This window comes from Macaca thibetana, chromosome 15 (assembly GCF_024542745.1).
Source record: "Macaca thibetana thibetana isolate TM-01 chromosome 15, ASM2454274v1, whole genome shotgun sequence".
Classification (NCBI taxonomy): Eukaryota; Metazoa; Chordata; class Mammalia; order Primates; family Cercopithecidae; genus Macaca; species Macaca thibetana.
In genome coordinates this window covers 53,539,781-53,553,289 of record NC_065592.1, presented here as the reverse complement: position 1 = coordinate 53,553,289, position 13,509 = coordinate 53,539,781, and the positions used below count along the sequence as shown (strand labels likewise).

At 40.3% G+C, this 13,509-nt stretch overlaps 1 protein-coding gene across 2 annotated transcripts in view; it reads left to right on the top strand.

Moving 5' to 3' along the window:
* Nucleotides 1-13,509, top strand: part of TEK (TEK receptor tyrosine kinase) — a 122,245-nt gene that overhangs the window by 42,711 nt on the left and 66,025 nt on the right. For both annotated transcript variants that reach the window (XM_050761979.1, XM_050761978.1), the window contains exon 2: nucleotides 7,181-7,492. In XM_050761979.1, coding sequence (XP_050617936.1) covers nucleotides 7,181-7,492 — 312 coding nt within the window. The remainder of the gene's footprint in view (nucleotides 1-7,180; nucleotides 7,493-13,509) is intronic.

Below are 13,509 nucleotides of genomic sequence, written 5' to 3'. Positions count from 1 at the left end.
GACAGAGCAAGACACTGTCTCAAAAAAATAAAGTGTGAGGCTTGCACCAAGCAATCTGTAAAACCTCTTCTGTTGTAAACAATTCTTGATTTGATGGAACCATGCTTCCTGCACCCCCACTGCCTCATAGAATGGAGTATGCATATAAATGAATGTTCAATAAAGTCTCATTGTGTGGATGCTCCGTCTGTTCCCTGGAAGTAAAAAGTTTCCTGCCAGCTGACTGATCCTCCTTCTAACTAACACATGTGTTATTTGGCCTAGATGGAAACTTTCCGGCATTTGAAGGTGGGGAGAGGATGCCATTCCCTCCAGCAGACAGACAAGGGGTCCCATTTGGCTGGAAAGCAGGGTTGGAAAACGGGCATGGCCTTTGGGGAAACTGGCTTGGTACAACTCGGGTGAGAACAGGAGTTTGTTGTTAGAGAGTCACAGCCCAGTCACATCCAGGATGCCCCTGGATAACTCTGAACTCCCAGCTATACAATAAAAAGTTAGCAACTTCCTTTAGTTATTTCCAGTCTTGTGCATTTTGGTATTTTCTTGTTAGCTGCCCAATATCTTCTTGGAAGGAATCTTGAGGAAGAAATTATTGCTCAGAGACTTACTACATACACAAAAGGATGACGGAGAATAAAAAAGGATTAAAGTGTTGGAAACATGCCTGGGAACTGGATTTCTTCAGGGGAGACAAGAAGGCTGAAAAGATACTGAAAATACTTTAACGTAGGGTTGACACAGAGGAATAGTGCTGGTAGTTCTTAGGGCCCAACAAAAATTAATAGCAACTTTAAGATACTGAAAGAACGTTCTAGAAGTGAATCCTACTAAAAACTCATCTTTGAAAAATGAGTAACTACTGCTCAGTAATTACCATTTTGGGGAAGATTTTTCTGATCTTGCTTTGCCTGGCTCTCTCTTGCTTTGCCTGGCTAACCCCAACTTTCCTTTAGGCCCAAAGTTCACAAAACCTCCTCCAAAACAGTCAAATCTGATGAAGTTTACCATTATGGTGTCTCATAAGCATCTTGTAATTCTCTCAGTACCTATTTGTATTTATGTGTTTATGTGATTCATTTTCCATGTTTGTCTCCCACATTTGCCTATAAGCTACGAGAGGGTTGTTTATTCATTGCTGTGTCTCCAGCGCCAAGTGCAGTACTTGGCACAGGGGGAGCATGCAATCAGCCTGCTTGGTAAATGAATGAATGGACATATAAACAATTTAATGAGTGTTTTTTGAACTGAAGAGAATTTTTCTTTTTCAGGACAGCAAAAACAAAAAACAAATAAACCTAAACTAAAATCCAAACAATTTCGCCAAATATCCTGGATAGTTTGGGAGTTGTCTTTGCTTCTTCGGCTCATTGCCACGGCCTTAATTCCAGAAATGCTTTTGACTCAGACCTTTTCAGTTCATTGCGAATTCTCTGATTCCTGAAATGCCTTTGGCCAAGGAAGTGCTAATTGGTATTTCAACTATTTAGAACTTTAAGATATCTACTTCTGTTACAAAGATGAAATGACCATGAACACCTTTGAAAATTTTTAAACATAGCTAATACCAAATTTCCAAGAAACCATACAGTTAGTTGTTCTGAAGATGTGATGCATTATTCCAAACACACATTAGCAGAATTCCACCCAATACTACAATTCTGAGGTAATAAGAAGCACAAGGGAATAAGCCTGCGGTGCAATAATTTAAGCTGCCTAAAATTTTCTCCTAGCTTGTGAACACTTCGAAGATCAGGGAGCTGGGTAAATCAGAACTTCATTATCTGCAGCTGTATCTGAAGAATGTGAAAAAAAAATCTAACTGTTGTGCTGCAGTGGAGTGTATTTTCATTGATATGTTTAACCTTTCGTCCTCTTCCTCTGTGAAAAAATGAAAATTCATGACGTTTGAGGTTTTATGTTTTTAATTAAGAATTTTTTTTCCTTCAAATAAAATCTTACATGAAGCCCCCCAAAAATACAATAAAAAGTTGAACAGCTCACTGGGAGTGGGCGAGGGTGTGCGTCTGGAGTCTATTCTGTTGATTTCACCTCTCCCACTCTCAGAAACTTCTGGAGCACCTTTTTAGAAAATGAGAAATTATAGTTCCTTTAAACACAGTTTAACATGGCTCTGTCTCTAATTTCTAATGTAATTAAATTCTATTATATGGGTGTTGATTGAGGCCCACAATCATGTCTGTAACTATTTTTAAATAAAAATATTCCCATGTCTTAGTTAATGGCCCATTATTCGTAGCAATATTGAATACAAGAAAATGTAAATATAAAAACTAGAGTTAAACAACATTGAGTTCACCATAATAAGATTTAGTGAGAAGACGCTACTAAGAAAGATTAGATACTGTTCAATATAGCACACAGAAAATACAGTGAGCAAAACATTTTAGAACATTGTTATGCTTCAATTGTGATGCCTGGTTATTAACTTGGCAGACGTCATGCCACAATGCTAAGTATTTCCTTATAAACAAGGACACACTTTTAGGCAAACATTGAAAAAGTGTTTGAGGCTGGGTGTGGTGGCTCACACCTGTAATCCCAGCACTTTGGGAGGCCAAGGCAGGCGGATCACGAGGTCAGGAGTTCGAGATCAGCCTGGCCAACGTGGTGAAACCCCACCTCTACTAAAAATACAAAAAAATTAGCCAGGCAGGGTGGCGAGCACTTGTCATCCCAGCTACTCGAGAGGCTGAGGCAGGAGATTCGTTTGAACCCAGGAGGCAGGGGTTGCAGTGAGCCGAGATCGCACCATTGTATGCCAACCTGGGCGACAGGGCGAGACTCCGTCCCAAAAAAAGAAAAAGTGTTTGAGAGATCTTTGTTAAGGAAAAATAGCATTAATCTCTAAAACATATTAGATGTGTGATATTAAATATGCATCTTGTTTTAGCAAGTTATTAGCCTTCATGATAGAAGTATGAATTAAACTATGAATGAATTTGATCAGAGCCCTTTAGATATGGTTGTGATGAAACAACTCACTATCCGTCCCCAGCATGATTTGGAGAGGACAGTGCTATAATGTAAGAAAAAGGGTATTAAGCAGAGAGATTGATATTGGCATGAGCCCAGAAAGGATCTGTCTTCTGACAATGATACTCAAGAAATGTCCCTAATAGAAAATTTCTTGAGTGGCACCAGATATGCAGTTGCAGCCATGCCTTTCATGGCGTCCGCAGCAGAACTCTTTCAAGAAGCCACTGACCACAGTTGTACTCATTGTCGTCGAGCCTCTGCTCTATTCTTTCTAAAAGGCTAAGTTTGGCTACTTTTTTTTTTTCAGCATTAAGTTTTAACTCCTTTATTTTTCAGCATTGTGAGATAACATCACATTTCCTGTTATTAGTTTAAAGAAGAGAGAAAGAGAAAAATGCATTATTTGGATGTAATTTGAGATTTGGAGTGGGTATAGGGATGAAGGATGAGACATAAAGGGACATATATGTCCATGGCTCTTGATTCTTTTCCAGCTGCCCATTTTTCTCTATTTATTTATTTATTTTTATTATACTTTAACTTCTGGGGTACATGTGCAGAACGTGCAGGTTTGTTGCATAGGTATACACGTGCCATGGTGGTTTGCTGCACCCATCAACCCATCATCTACATTAGGTATTTCTCCTAATGCTCTCCCTCCCTGACCTCAGGTGATCCTCCTGCCTCAGCCTCCCAAAGTGCTGGGATTACAGGCATGAGCCACCGTGCCCAGCCTCCAGCTGCCCCTTTTTAAGGAATGGGCCATAACATTTTGTTTACATTTAATTTTTATGTGCGAATAATAGCCACATTGTTCAAAAGCCAGTACACACAAACGTATAGTGAAAAGTCTTCCTTTTACCATTGTGCCCCAACTACCCAGTTCCCCCCAGTAGGTCATCATTGTTCTTATTTTTATGTGTCACCTTCTAGAAATTCTTTAGGCAGATACTAGCAAATACAGTTATAGATTCTCATTTTAAGAAAAGTAGGTGATTTTCAAGATCCATCCTAGGAAGCTGGTAGGTATGTCTTTCTATACCCAAAGCTCACATAGAAGAGCCTTCTGATACTGTAAATGGTGTTACAAAGGACAGAGCACTGGCTGGTGGAAGAGGGCTTTGTTAACCGGCATGCTGAACAAGGGAAGCGAAGAATAGTCAAGTCCAGACTCCCAGAGGCCACATTTCCTTTTCTGTCACTGAAAGTAAAGGGAAATCTCTGAAAGGAGCAAGAGGAAAAAGAAACTAGAACCATACCTAGAAACAGTTTACACATAGTGTGGTTGTCTTTTCCAATCAACCGCATTTTCTATTATTTCCTAAAGCTATTAAATAAACCCCGGCCACTGCCAGTGCTGTGAGTTCCGAGCAGATCCTGTGGTTTTGGCAAGACTCTCGACTGGCCCCAGAAATGGGGCTGGATTGAACTGGAGTTGAAAGAATTACAGTGTTTCCTTCCTCTTGATGACCCTTTCTGGAACATGCCTGGAATGTGTGAGTGTAAGAGATGAGGTGGTGTTCACTCAGAGTCAGGCCTGGGTATGTACGTGGAAGGGGAGGTGCGTGCTGGTGTTATTTTTGGAGGCTGTAATTCCACTGCTAGGTTTGTAGCTCATCCTTTCTTTCAATATTTTTATTATCCTAACCTGTATTCTCTGTCCTGAGATCTTAAAAGTTACCAATGAGGCTAGAAATAAAATGGATGCTTCAAGGCCAGGCTTGGGAACTCATTCTAATGGAGATTTTCTCCCTCAATCCCATGTAATGAGTTAATATTACAATAAAATGCAGCTGTAACTCCTGCTTACATGAAGACTTGACTTTGAAATTTTTCTTCCTAATCATTCAGATAAAGGTTTAATTTGTACCAAGATTATCCTCAAAACATCACTGACTACAGTAAACACTGGCAATTGCCATTAAAAACAAATTGTATGAGGACTTTATATCAGGTACAATGCTTGACATAAGTAGGTGCTCAAAAATTCTGGTAAATGAATAATAGCCTTAAACGCTCAGCAGTCATTGAACACTTTTCTTTGGCATTTTGCAAAAACTGTAATGTTTTTTCCCCTATGAACTCAGTAGCTGTCAAAACAGTTAAATATGGGCAAGGAGGTCAGTTCAGACTCGGGGGAGTACTTTGTTTTTTTTTTGTTTTTTTGAGACAGAATTTTGCTCTCTGTTGCCCCGGCTGGAGTGCAGCACTGGAACCTCCGCCTCTGGGTTCAAGCGATTCTTCCATCTCAGCCTCCTGAGTAGCTGGGATTACAGGCACACACCACCACACCCAGCTAATTTTTATATTTTTAGTGGAGACAAGATTTCACCATGTTGACCAGGCTGGTCTCAAAATCCTGACCTCAGGTGATCCTCCTGTCTTGGCCTCCGAAAGTGCTGGGATTACAGACGTGAGCCACTGCACCCAGCCCGCACTTTCATTTTTAACCTTATTCTAGAATTGGAAGCCAAGTAAATGGATGGACTTGAATCAAGCAGATCTGAAATAAAATTTGTCCATCCATCCATCCATCCATCCATCCATCCATCCATCCATCCACTCATCCAACAAACACTTAAGTCCTCTATATGTTGAGATTAGGGAGAATATTCCATGTAAACCAATTCCTAAATTCCTGTTCATACACAGAACATTTGGAGTTTACCATTTAGAGAGAGAGTAAATAAAATATTCACAAATTATGGTAATCATTATGAATAAACCAGGAGGCCAAATTAGAGGACAATGGGATGAGAGTGTATAGGTATTATAGATAAGGCAGGTAGAGAAGTCTTCTATGACAAAGTGGCACTTAAGCTGAGACCCAAAGGACAAGCAGAAGGTGGCTATGCCAAGAGTGGAGAAAAGCATTCCAGGCAGAAGGAACAGCAAAGGCTTTGAGGTAGGAAACAGCATCTTGTATTCAAGGACTGAAAGACCAGTGAGCATTTGAATCCCAGCTCTGCCTTCAATAGCTGTGAAAAATCAAACTAGCTGCTCAATCTTTTGAGCCTTCATCTCTTCATATTTAAAATTGAGATAATGGTGCATACCTCACAGAGTTGCTGAATTTAATGGGTATTCAATAAGATAACATGTCGCTTATTTGAATCACTTCTACACAAAGGTCTCTGAGACTCTAGTTGGGCCCTCATCACTCAGTTGCTCTTTCTAGTCTCCTGATTGTTTTATGCAGACTTGAGAGCCAACCATCACTGGAGCTAGAGAACATTTTCCATCCCTGATACTTCCACATTTGAAGAGGAGACAATAGGCACAGACTCTATCTGCTCATGTTAGAACCTTTAGAAATCAAAACAGTGGTGGGAGTAGCGGGGAGGGGAGAGAGAGAGAAAGAGAAATAGTGAGAAAATAACGTGAGAGGATTTTCTTTTTAAAAGTGTACTTCCTCATTTACAGAACAAATTCATAAAATAAAATTTAAAGTTTGGGCAAGGTTTTATTTTTACATTTGGGGAGAGGGTAAGGTTTGGGACGAAGTGTTCAGGAAACAGAATAAAGAGAAATGAAATAATAATCACCGAGTATGCAATATATAACAGACAGAGTGGTTGGCAAGGGTTATGTATTTTATCTTATTTAATCTTTACAAGAGTCCTGATGGAGTAAATGAGGTCCTGAGGGAAATGCAGACTTCACTTAGTCACCGTTTGTCATTTATCTTGAGGTATTTAATGTGGAATTGAGCAATTCTTTCAAAATGAGAATCTATAAGGCATAAGTTTATGTAGTTGATATATTTCTTTAGAATACTTTATTATTGTGACAGTATCACATTAGCATCAATTAATAACTAATAAATATAATGAATAATGATTATAATATCATTATTATTAATTCATCTTAATACAACATACATTTCCTGAATACCCAACTATGTCTAGTGCATGGCTTGTTGGGGGAATAATGGGTAGTCCATTGCAACTAGGGTATGCAGTGGGCCAGGGGACGTTAGCAGGATCTAACTGATGAAGGGTCTTGATGCCTTGGCAAAGAGTTTTGGATTTTGTCCAGTGGAAGATAGGCACATGGTCAGAGTAGCATTGTAGAAAGAATACTCACACAACTTTTTTAAGACAAGGCTTTGTGAGCACCAGTTTACCCTATGGGGTCATGTTAATAACCTTAGTCATACATTATTCTCTCTCTTTCCTTTTAGGAACTGTGGAAGGTGCCATGGACTTGATCTTGATCAATTCCCTACCTCTTGTATCTGATGCCGAAACATCTCTCACCTGCATTGCCTCTGGGTGGCACCCCCATGAGCCCATCACCATAGGAAGGGACTTTGAAGCCTTAATGAACCAGCACCAGGATCCACTGGAAGTTACTCAAGATGTGACCAGAGAATGGGCTAAAAAAGTTGTTTGGAAGAGAGAAAAGGCTAGTAAGATCAATGGTGCTTACTTCTGTGAAGGGCGAGTTCGAGGAGAGGCGATAAGGATACGAACCATGAAGATGCGTCAACAAGGTAACATGCCCCTAAGTTTTGGGCAGGTGAGGCCCACTGAGGCACACACACACCTTTTGTTTGGTAGCTGATCCCTCAGGGGCAGGGCATGTGCTACCTGAGTGTAGAGCTTGACGATCTTGCCTGCCTCTTTCCATGCATTGCTGTGTCTGGTACATGGAATGTTAGAGATAAAGGAAACTATGCAATCCAACCCCTTAACTAGATATTGTGCCTACATCGTGAGATCAAAGGAAATATTTCATATGTTCTACTAAGGGCATCATGGTACTTATGGATATATGACTCTGTTACATGTATGTAATATGAAAATCATAGCAATGAAAACAAGTGTTCATTGCCAAACTACTGACTATTTTGAGCTTTCTTATTTGATTTTTCATGTGATACATTGCTTTGCTTGTCCCTAAATACCCTTAATGGAAGTTAATATTTTCAGGAGAAGATTAAATATAAATAAGAATTTTAGAAGGGGAATATCCATCAGTAACTTAATTTAATTGGTTACTTGGTATATCAATTTTCTTTTTTCCTTTTTTTTTTTTTTTTTTTTTTTTTTTGAGACAGAGTCTCACTCTGTCACTGGGCTAGAGTGTAGTGGCATGATTTCAGCTCACTGCAACCTCCGCCTCCCGGGTTCAAGTGATTCTCCTGCCTCAGCCTCCCAGGTAGCTGGGACTACAGGTGTGCACCACCACGCCCAGCTAATTTTTTGTATTTTTAGTAGAGACGGGGTTTCACCATGTTGGTCAGGATGATCTCGATCTGTTGACCTCGTGATCTGCCTGCCGTGGCCTCCCAAAGTGCTGGGATTACAGGCATGAGCCACTGTGCCCGGCCAGTGTACCAATTTTCTATTGCCACAATAATGCTGTGTAACATAACCACAAACCACAGTGGCATACAATAATGAGCATTTATAGCTTGTGAGTCTAAGTCAGCTGTGTTGATTAGATGGATGTATTGACCTTGGCTGGGATTCCTTACATATATAGTGTTGCCTGGCTATAGGCTTAGTAGGCTGGCCTTGGCTGGGGCAACTTTGCTTAGTTCCTTAAACTATAACAGGCTAAGGTAGTATAAGGTCATAGTGTAGAATTCTCAGCCTAGGTTGCAAGGAGCCTCATCTCATGTACATGAGATGTAGACATGAGGCTCCTTGCAACCTAGGCTCAGAATTGTACACTGTCACTTCTGCTTCATTGTATTGACCTAAGCCAGTTAAGTAGCTGAGCCTAGTGTCAGAGTGAGAGGGCACTACAAGTTGAAATGACAAAGAGTCAGGGATGCGGGGAGGAATGAAGAATTAGGGTCCTCTTTGCAGGCTGCCATTCTTGGAAAAGGACCATGATTTAATTTTAGCAGTCGAGTACCCAGGTCTAGCTCAGAAAACACCAGAATTTTGCAGGAGGATTTTGAAAGCCTCCTCTAAGGGAGGATTATTAAGGCTTTCTACTACCCCAGAGGCAATGATGTGATGATGTCTTTCTCTCAAAATAAAACTGGGCCTTAAGCTAAATCTTTAGACCAGTCCACCTATGTGATGGCAGTTGAAGGAGAGGGTGTTGCAAACATTATTTAATACAATGAATTGTATTCTAAGGTTCCAGGCCTGGACGGGCAGGTAGACTTCTGGTGCTCTTGATGCTGTCTGCTGGGAGGAAGGTACAGAATGCCAGCTGAGGTGACCTCCCTTTGTTCTGCCTGGAATGATCTAGCCTCTCCCCTATCAGCCACTTTGTCTGGGCTGCTGATTCCTAAAATGAAGGAGTCTTTTCCAAATTAATATCATCACAACCACAGGACCTGTGGACCGAGGACTTGTCATTACATAAAATAATCACATTATGAGCTGTTTAGGGTTTTTTTTGTTTGTTTGTTTGTTTTAAGACAGGGTCTTGCTGTTGTCCGGGCTGGAGTGCAGTGGCACAGTCATACTTTACTGCAGCCTTGACCTCCTGGGCTCATGCTATCCTCCCACCTCAGCTTCCTAAGTAGCCGGGACTACAGTCATGCACCACCATGCCTGGCTAATTAAAAAAAAATTTTGTAGCTATAGGGTCCTCTTTGCTGCCCAGGCTGGTCTTGAACTACCAGCTTCAAGCTATCCTCCCACCTTGGCCTCTCAAAGTGCTGGGATTACAGGTGTGAGCCACTGCACCAGGCCTTACTTTTAGAAAGCTGATCCAGTTAAGTAACACACCTCTGCACATTGCTGATTGACTGTTTCTTTTATAATGTAACCACCTGTAGTCTGTATTTTTTTTGGATCAATGCTTTTTAAAGTTGAACATGCTTACAGATCACCTGTGGGTCTTGTAAACATGCAGACTCTGATTTAATAGGTTGTTTGGGAGAGTCCTGGGATTCTGCATTTCTACATGTCCCAGGTGATGAGAATCTGCTCCACCGTGGACCACACTTTGAGTAGCAGGGCTTTAGAGTTAGCCTTTCATTAGGGTCCACCTGAAAATATTTCTTTGAATTTGCTAATGGTAGTAATGAAAAGATTTGAAGGCAGGAAACTCATTTTAAGGTCAAAAGTAATAAAATTGCTATTCATTACAAATGAAGGAAAGGGTTTTCTTAGCAAAACTAGAATGTTCACCTTTAAATGACAGCAGGGCAAGTGGGAAAAGTGCGCAACAGAAATTCCCAGGAATGCAGCTCTCCGCTGAGGGAAGAGAGGTTGAACAAAGGGATGTGAGGTGTGCCAAAGCTATCATGGCTGAAAGTCAGCTCTATTATTCTTCACATGTGTCATTTTGGATTTGACTTGAATAAAGACTAATGTTCTTCTGCTGATGTTTCCACATTCTAAAGGAAGATGATCTGAGATTATGCCCCAGTCATTTCGTGGGAACAAAATGTGAAGTGCCACTGTGTCCTCACTGCACTGTCCAGAGGTCATCCTTGACAATGTATAAATAAGAACATGTAAAGCAAACTGGACCAGAACGTTGCGAGTTAAAAACCCACTGTAATGATCCCCCCAAACTGAGAGTCTAGGTAACCACAGGTAAAGAATGGCTTAATTTCAGTTAAATGAGGCAAAGGCAGACCTGGATAGTGAGAAACACTAATGAGAAGATGGCTTTTAGAGTTATACTCACCTGAGTTTTAATTCTTTCTCCATCACTCACCAGCGGTGTGGCCTTTGGCATGTTATTTAACTTCTATTGGTGTCAATTATTCATCATCTGTGAAATGGGTATAATAATACCTACAAAATTGTTTTGTTTTAAATAAGTTGGAATAGACAAGAAGCATTGATTTGCACAGTGAATGTGTCCTTAAAAGCTTAGGTAAAGCAATACATTGCTGCAGAACAAGGTACATAGTAATAAGAATAATAGCAGCTTATAAATGGTGGGAATAGCATTTGATGCCAAGTGATCTGACTTCAGAGCCAGTATTTATTACCACTACACCACCTTTCGATAACATTCTCCCTTAATGTTAACAACTCTCCCTGATTCTGAGCTCTTGTTTTATAAAGTACAACGATTCCACCTGAAGCCCTAAAAAGCAACGCAGGGCACAGAGTAGAGGTATGAGAGTGGAAGTCAGATGGATATGGGTTCAAGTCTACCTCTGCAGCTGAGTGCTGTGGCTCAGGACAAGTTACTTAATTGAAGTCATAATTTTTCCTCATGTGAAAAAAAATACGGATAGAGATTTTATCACACATATATGAAAATTAAATAAGGCACTTAACTTTTACCAATTACATTATCTGCTTCACAGTAAATGTTTAACAACTGTGATTATTGTCATTTCTTTGAGTAATAAATTGGTGAGACAATTTTCCTACTCAATTGTAGAAATTTTTACTATGCATTAACATATTATGGAGTTTTACACAAAATGGAAAAATAGGTATGTTCTCTCCTGCATTTTCACAATAACAGCATCTCAGGCTAGTGAACGGGTTCTGTTTTTCTTGCTGACCATCCAGTGAGGGAAATCTGGTTTGAGGAAAGTGAAATCCTTTATGGTGAATCAGGAAAAACCTCCAAAACTATGTTTTCATGTCACTGTTAATTCGTTATTAAAACATCATGGAAACTCAGAAATGCCTGCCTAGGGACACAGCAGGATAAAATAAACATCAATATATTCCTGCTTGCTGCTGACTCGTACATCTGTGGAGGAAGTGGAAAATCCATTTGAGATGTGCCAAAACACAGCTTAAATTGGCTCACACACCCCAAACAGCCAAACTGGTTTTTATCAATGGCATCATCCAAAATAGTCAACAGCAGTTTGACTCAAACCTCATTGGTGATTTCATTTGGGGGTAGGAAATTATATATAAAGTTTGAAACATTTTCAGATCCAAAGACCTGTTTCAAACTGATCCATTAGAAGAAACAGGGTTATTTTATTCCTACTTTCATTTGAGAAATAGCTTTATATTAAGAATATCAAACTTCCCAAACATGATTTATGAAGTTGATCGAGGAGAGCCATTTGCAGCTAAATAACACAAAGGAATATGTTAAAAGCATCAAGAAAATGGGAAAATCTGAAACAGTTTAGTTCATTTATACTTTCATTCCATAATTATTCTTCTTCTTTTTTTTTTTTTTAGACAGAGTCTTGCTCTGTCACCCAAGCTGGAGTGCAGTGGCACGATATCAGCTCACTGCAACCTCTGCCTCCTGGGTTCAAGCGATTCTCCTGCCTCAGCCTCCCGAGTAGCTGGGACTACAGGCGTGCACCACCATGCCCAGCTTGTTTTTGTATTTTTAATAGAGACGGGATTTCACCATGTTGTCCAGGGTGGTCTCCATCTCCTGACATCGTGATCCACCTGCCTCGGCCTCCTAAAGTGCTGGGATTACAGGCGTAAGCCACCGTGCCTGGCCACTACAATTATTCTTGAGCCTCTATTTGTGCCACACATTTTCCTTTGTATGCCTGACATTCCCCTAGCAACTTTATATGTATTACTAACTTAGTCTTTATCAAATATATATCAGATGAGGACTTTTAAGACCCCACTAATAGATGAGGCTTAGCTATTGTAACTTACGTGCATTCACTAGTTATGGAGTGTTGGATCTGGGAAGGTGAAGTCAGGCCCGATTCTAGAAGCCTGGCTCTAACCATCACCCTGTGCTACCTTTCAAACCAGATGTGATCTTGCCCTCCTGGAACACTCAATCTAGTAGGGGTTATATACCATGAGTGGGGCTATAATGAAAAAATGCAGGGGTATTTAGGGAGTAGCTATGAGAGCATCTAACCTGTGTTCCAGGTGTTGTGTGAGGTCTCTGGAGATACCTAAATGGAAACTGATGAATGAGTAGGAACTGACGAGGCTTAGGAGAAAAGGATGAGAAAAGAAGAAAGAAAACTCATGACTTGGATGTGAGTGATGAGGTCTGGCTAAGGAACTGAATACAGTTCAAAGTGGCTGGAATTGAGAGCTAAGGATGTGGACCTGGAGAAGATAAGTCTGGAGAACTAGGGGTGGAGGTCTTGAGTTTGTGTCTCAACTTCCACGTTTATTCACTGTTGACAGGCCTTGGGTAAGGGACTTAGTCTTTCTCAGCTGCATCTCCCATATGGATAAACTGTAGCTATACTGTCTTCACAGGATTGTGGTGAAATTGTACAAAATAATCACAGATATAAAACTACATTATTTCCTGTGGTACTTATACAACAAGTAAACTGAAAGGAGATGACCAAAATTGAGCTCACTTGTTTTTCATCTGTGTTTTCACTTGTGTATAACTTTTACTACCACCTACTTTCTTCTCCAGCCCTTATGGAATAAGGAATTATATTTTTAGTTAAGCTCTGCCCATGAATTAGCCCATCCAAATGATCTTAAGCAAGTTATCTTCTAACCTAGGCCTTGGCAATATCATTTATAGAATGAGGTGGCTGCACCTAAAAGCCTTTTGAGTGCTAACATTACATAATCTATGAAAGCATGCGGAGCCAGATTCCTTGGTTCAAATCCTGGCTCTCCCATGTATATGCTATGTGATCTTGGACAGGTT